Below are 6,581 nucleotides of genomic sequence, written 5' to 3'. Positions count from 1 at the left end.
TGGAGCCTTGGAGTATGCAAGTAATTTGCGGTAGCCTGTCTTTATAGTCACAAAAGATATTTTACTGGTATTGGGAAAAAAACAAATATACTTGTTAGCAAAGAAATTTCTAAGAAGTTGTGTAGGAGTATTATTCGCATCATTCTGTTTAGCATCCATAATTTTAGGAGTTAAGCTTTGCATTTTTTTGTGATTTACTTCTGTAAACATATCGTGTCTGTGCCCCCCTCTTTTGGTGGTGTTGACTACAAAGGGTATGGCCTAATAATCATCATTAGTTTAGTAGTTCCGGAGCTTTTCTGAGGCTTTTGTTGCGACAATTCACAATTATTTCTTGCATTTGCAGATACAAACATGTCTGTGTTTTGATATTGGTCTTCCGGATGTGATGTAGTATTAGTATATAAGCGTTTTATCTTGACTGTATATCTATCTTGTGGATCCATTCTTTTTGATCTTGCATGTCGGATCTAATTTGAAGATTCGTATGTAGTGGTTGAGAAGTGACTTTTTATAATGACCAGTGTTTATTTATGAGCTAAGAAGCACGGAAACTTCGACAAAGTTGCGTTTCCCGTTTCAGAAACGTTTCGGAAACCGGAAACTCTTGGACACCCGTACGAAACGTTTCGGGCCGTTTCTGTAAATAATAAAAATTAAAATTTGTAAAAAAAATTAAAATTATTAGCCACAAATAAAAAAATCTAACTAGTTATCCATAAATTTTACATTCGCATTGCACACAATACATCAAATATACTTATTTGTGTTGAATTATATTATATTTTTTATATATTTATAAAATTTTAAATATTTAGTGTATTAAAATGAATTATTTTATTAATTATCATAAATATTTAAATAATATTTTTATAAATATATCCCTATATTTTTATTATTTACACGTTTCCCCCACGTTTCGTGTCCTTCATTTTGAAAAACTTTCGTTTTCCCGTGTCCGTTTCGTATCGTTTCCGTTTCCCGTTTCCGTTTCCGTGCTACTTAGTTTATGAGGAACCTTTCGGTTTTCAATAATGTCTTGAGATATGCCTGTGTGATGGTGATGGTCCTGATGGATAAACATTGCGTATCCGGCAATTGAAGCACATATGGTCAATGCAGCTGCTCATCTGAATTCAACTTCGCTTCACTATTTGCATGGATGTGAAATTCCAACTATGCTGCGAATTTGATGAAAGAAAACTGCTGTTGATGTTCATGCCCAGTTGCATTCAATTTTTATTTTTCTTTCACGGGGAACCTGCGAAATTATACGATCTCAAGGGAGTGGTCATGTCATCAAATGTTCCCATGTCGGCATGTCCCATTCAACATGGCCAACAAGATTTCTTATGTATTTTCACTGATTCTACGGACATCCGAAAAATCTTTTGTTTAAACTTGAATCTTACCTTTAACAGATTTGATTCAAGGTTCAAGCAGATTTACCACTTCTACGATTGTAAATAAATCAAATGAATCAACCTTGTCTCAAACTCATTTGATAATCTGAATGCTCGAATCTAATTTTTATTAATTTGTTTACAGAAGCCGAGTTTAAGGATAGTGCTGTTTAAGTTCGTAACTATTTGATTATGAGATTGTAAAGTAGCTTTAGGCTATCCAAGAAGACACTGATGTCCCTCTCTAAGTATTTTTCGGCCACCACTTGCTGACGGTTTCCTTCCTCAGTTTTAGCACAAAAATACAAATCAAGTTTGAACTTGATAAACATTGTATGAGCAGATCTCGAGCTCAACCATCTAAGCACAAGGTTACGAGCCAAGCTCCAACTTGATTATACTCGTACCACAATTATCATCGGGAATCCTTGTGTGTTTTCAGAATCCTTGTGTTTTCAGACCTTTCAGACAGCACGGAATTCCCAGTGCCATTGCATCTGTCTTACTATCTTGAAAATCTATGTGAGAGTCTGTTATCTCACAGATGAAATTTGCAGCAAAATGCAATTTAAAGAAAAGATCAGAAACCTACCAATTCAAAGTGAATGGATTCTACTAATCACTTAATTTATTACGATAAAACACTTTAAGATGCATTAACATCTAGGTAGCACGGAAAGGGAAACGGGAAACGAAAATGACACGAAATGGACACGCGGAAACAGCCCTTTTTTAAAATGAAGGACACAAAATGTGAGAAAAACGTATAAATAATAAAAATATAGGAATATATTTATAAAATTAGAAATTATAAAATGCTATATATATCAAATTTTATTTATATATAATTGCCAATTAATAAAATAAATCAAACATAATTAAATCCAACAAAAATAAGAAGATAAGTTTTATTATAGATAACGTTACGTGAACAATAAAAATTATGGGTAATTGATTCAAAAAAATTATTTGTTGAGAATGCTTTAGATTTTTTTACAACTTTTTTATTTACAGAAACAGTCTTAAACCTTTCCTTATAAATTTCTGGGAGTTTTCAGTTTCCAAAATGGAACACGCAACTTCGTCAAAGTTTCCGTGCTTCTTAAATTAAGATAAGACGTATTTCGATGGCTACTCAAAGGAAAACGGAATAGGGTTATGTATATTCATCATTCATAACCAAGCAAGTAGTAGTTCTGTATTTTGCCATCAATTCATAGCGTTAATTTCAAAATTTCAGAAAGATGTTGACTCAACATTTCAGGTATCAAGGATGTTCTACCAAATTAACAAACAAGCAGCATTGGAAATAATAGTAACTATCAAACATTCAAAAACCCCAAAGATGAGGGTAACATGAAAATAAGAAATAAGATCTCTAACAAATAAGCTTCAGCTCAGACCCGTTCAATACGATCTACTACCGCTTATTGAGACTTGATGTGTTGCTGAACAACATTAAGACCTTCACTTTCCTCACCATAATCCTGCAAAATGGCCATAAGTTAAGTTATATTAACAACTCCATTTCTACTAAAACACTAGGTAAATGATTTCGAGCACAAAAAAACTAAAAATAGACATGCACCTTCACTACAGCGCAAGAGCAACCAACAACTTTCCTCGCCTTGCCTTCTGAATCAATCTTACACAACTGAAACAACAAACCATTTAATACAATGAGATGAAATCAAATAGCATTTGCAACTTACGGAATATTTTCATCCGACATAAGATCGAAAAGTCAAATAAATTCGGTTTCCATAATAGATAAAGTAAGGTTCTGCTTAAACATATGGAACTGATATTTTAAGTTACTTCTAATATTACCAAACAACTGATCTTGATAGATAGTAAGATCAGCCTGTTTTACTAAACAAACTGCAAGAACCTTGGATGTTTATATTCTGTCAAGAAACCCTAATTTTATAATTAAATTCAACAGTCTTAAAATAGGCAAAATACACACGGAAAAGTCTATATTGTTCCTAATTGCCTCTGTTATACAAAAATCTATATTAACTAAGACCTATATTTCACAGAAACATTACGAATTTTGAATCCGAGGTTTCAGCATTTCATTTTTACTACCAGCAACACTTTCGAAATTTCACATTTCAATGTTTCCTTTTTCGCGCTATATAGATTAAGACAATTCATTTCCTCCATAAACTCATCAGACTAATTAAACCAATTGAATTATATATAATCTAAGACCACCAATCATAATTAACTAAGATAATTAAAAAAGGAGAAAACAAACGACTTACACCAGCCCATTCACCGAGGGTTTTAGCACTAGGAACCATCAATAAACCGACATTATGATCAGCGCAAAGACTTTTAACGAGCTTAACATAATCACTCTGATTACAATCCTCCGCCAACACGCAAAGCTGAGCTGAATTCTTCTCTATCAGCTTTGCACATTCGTGTAGTCCTCTAACTAGTCCTCCATGCGCCAATGCTTTCCTCAACACCAACGGCAATGCTGTCATCAAATCCATCGGCTCACCAAGTGGCGCCGCTGGTGTCTCTGCGGCGACAACGGGAACGGCGGCGGCTGGAGCTTCTTCACTGCATAAGATTTTGTACGTACGTATTATAAGATTACGACGTTGTGAATGAATAATTAAACAAATCGAATCTGCTTACCCTGACATTCTGATGATTTTGCGGTTTGACGGAGAGAAAATATTAATTGAGATGCGTGATCGGAGATTATGAGGCGGCGGAGATTGGCTGCGTTTTTGGAACTAAAATTGTTGATAGAGACGATGATAGCTTAAATATTGAGAATTAGGGTTCTTGTATTTTTGGGCTTCTGCTTTGGGCTTTGCTACATTTTCATGGGCCTTCAGGTCAGCTATAACGAGTAAATGTAGGTGTCATAACTATAAATAAAAGATTTAACTATTGTTTTTTTGAAATCAAGATATAACTAATAATTGTTTATACTTTTTTAATATATATAAATACATAAGAAGAAAGGACATCTCGTAAAAATGATAAACTATTTTTAAATAGAAAAAAAGTAAACATAGTAGCGGCTGGTACTTGAGCTATCCAAATATATCTTTATTTATCAAATTAACCAATATATAAATAATTTGCTAAACGAACGGTAAAAATATAGAATAATAAAATTTAAAAATGGACATTACTTACCGTTAGTAACAGCTACAGTGATATAAGTATTACCTTGATTTTGTAAGCAGAAAACTATTAACTATATATGAATAATAACAAAATAAAACTACCAATTTATCCCTCAAAATTGGCTAAAAATCACCCACGGACCCTGACTTTAGGGGTACCTTACGTTAAACCCCCTGATCAAAACAAAACTGCCGTAAACCCCCTAAACTTTACCTAATGATCAGCTAAACCCCTTTTACCCTAAAACCGCCCAAGCCCTTTATTTTCTCAAAAATACCTAAAATACCCCTAAGGTCAATAACAAAAACCAAACCAACTTAATCTAACCAAATCTAAAGTCATTATCTAATCAAATCAGACATAAACCATCCAAATCATACTTAAACCACCAATCAACTCAACTAAATCAAACCATCCAACCGAAAACTTCCACCCGCCGCCGCCGGTTTTTTCCGGCCACCACCGTCCATTGCCGCAAAAAAAATTATTCAAATAAAAACTCATTTAATTTTAAAAAATAAATAAATAAATATTTTTAATTTAAATAAAAAAATAATTTTTTTAAAATTAATTTTAAACCCACCAGACCCACCACGGTGGGTCTGCACTGCAGCAGATCCACCGACGCCGGTGGATCTGCTGCAAAGAGCAGACCCGCGGTGGGTCTGCTCATTGCAGCAGACCCACGCCGGTGGGTCTGCTTTCCGGTGAGCAGACCCACCGCGGTGGGTCTGCTCACCGGATTGAAATTTTTTTTTTATTATTTTTTATTTAAATTAAAAATAATTATTTATTTAATTTTTAAATAAATTTAGGTTTGATTAACTTGTTTGGTTTGATTTGATTGGATCGGTTTTAAGTGTGGTTAGATTGAAGCTGTCTGGTTTGTTTGTATTTATTTACAGATTTGAAGGGTATTTTGGTCAATTTATGCGAAAAGGGGTTTAGCTAATTATTGGGTAAAGTTTAGGGGGTTTACGGCAGTTTTTTTTATCAGGGGGTTTAGCGTAAGGTACCCCTAAAGTCAGGGTCCGTGGGTGATTATTAGCCCTCAAAATTGCTTCATAATTGATGGAGTCTGCCTTCTGAACCGGTGAGTAGACCTGCAAAACAAGGTAGAAGCTAACCGGACGGTGGTTGTCCGATTAATCTCCGATGCTAAAGTCAGTTTAGAGCTTTGAGCAACGTTTTGTGTATATGAATGTAATTGTGATTCTAGGCATACCTCGTGCTCCTTTTATAGTAGTCGAATATACCTAGTAGAGTCGTATTAGGCAGGTGAATCCTACTTTGTAGGGATTCGGCGATATCGTAGGGATTCTCCTGATTTGTCGCGATCTACCTTAATCTGATAAGAGTCCTATTTAGGAACGTCTTCCTAAATAGTCTTATCTTCCTAAAGTAGAGTTTATCCTTCCATATATAGTGTTTGTGTCCGAATAGGACAATACTTCCATTCTTAGTCGATTACCCGAATCCCGGACCTAACGCGCTTTGGGCGGATCATGTGGGATTCAGTCTTTATTGGCATATCTCCGAATCTCTAAGGATTCCGTCTTTATTAGCATATCACCGAATCTTAAGGGATTCGGCGTATCCTTCATATCTTCGGATCTTTAGGGGGAGTCCGGTATCACCTGAGAGTGGATCTCCTGTGACTCGGCTCCATTATATTTACTATAGGATTCGGTATCCATCATTAGCTCCCCCGCAAGTGAGCTGAAGTAATTGGTATTCATGCCTTAGTGGATTTTAGCTCTTTTGGAGCTGAGTTCTCTTATACGGGCGAGTCGCTTTGTATTCCGGGCGAGTCATTTCATATGTTTGTTGGCGACGTTTCTTCTTTAGTAAGATTCTGCGTTGCCACGTGTCGTCTATCAGTAGAGGGTTGTGACTGGATGAAGGACAAGTGTCTTTGTGCGCTATTAGTTGGTCCTTATTTGTAATTATGGGATCTCGTCTTTTCAGTTTCTTCGGTTTAGGCTATATAATTGCTCATTTTCTTTCTTCTTCTTCTTC

The 6,581-nt window shown here is 35.2% G+C and overlaps 1 protein-coding gene across 1 annotated transcript; it reads right to left on the bottom strand.

Moving 5' to 3' along the window:
* Nucleotides 1-2,620: 2,620 nt before the first annotated feature.
* On the bottom strand, nucleotides 2,621-4,173 carry LOC126683411 (40S ribosomal protein S12). Its single transcript, XM_050379289.2, has 4 exons — nucleotides 4,059-4,173; nucleotides 3,674-3,980; nucleotides 2,992-3,057; nucleotides 2,621-2,890 (listed from the first exon to the last, which is right to left on the bottom strand). Exons 1-4 carry the CDS (start codon nucleotides 4,064-4,066, stop codon nucleotides 2,831-2,833), a joined length of 441 nt encoding a protein of 146 aa, XP_050235246.1. The 5' UTR covers nucleotides 4,067-4,173; the 3' UTR covers nucleotides 2,621-2,830.
* Nucleotides 4,174-6,581: the final 2,408 nt, after the last annotated feature.

The sequence above is a fragment of the Mercurialis annua genome, linkage group LG5 (assembly GCF_937616625.2).
Source record: "Mercurialis annua linkage group LG5, ddMerAnnu1.2, whole genome shotgun sequence".
NCBI classification, from domain to species: domain Eukaryota; kingdom Viridiplantae; phylum Streptophyta; class Magnoliopsida; order Malpighiales; family Euphorbiaceae; genus Mercurialis; species Mercurialis annua.
The sequence above is the reverse complement of the archived record's forward strand: the minus strand, read 5'-3'. Positions and strand labels throughout refer to the sequence as shown.

Excerpts from the sequence above, each read along its gene's own strand:
- LOC126683411 (XM_050379289.2), bottom strand. Across the intron at positions 3,058-3,673 it reads CCCTCGGTGAATGGGCTGGT|TTGTGTAAGATTGATTCAGA; the intron begins GTAAGTCGTTTG and ends TTGTTGTTTCAG. Across the intron at positions 2,891-2,991 it reads GCTCTTGCGCTGTAGTGAAG|GATTATGGTGAGGAAAGTGA; the intron begins GTGCATGTCTAT and ends GCCATTTTGCAG.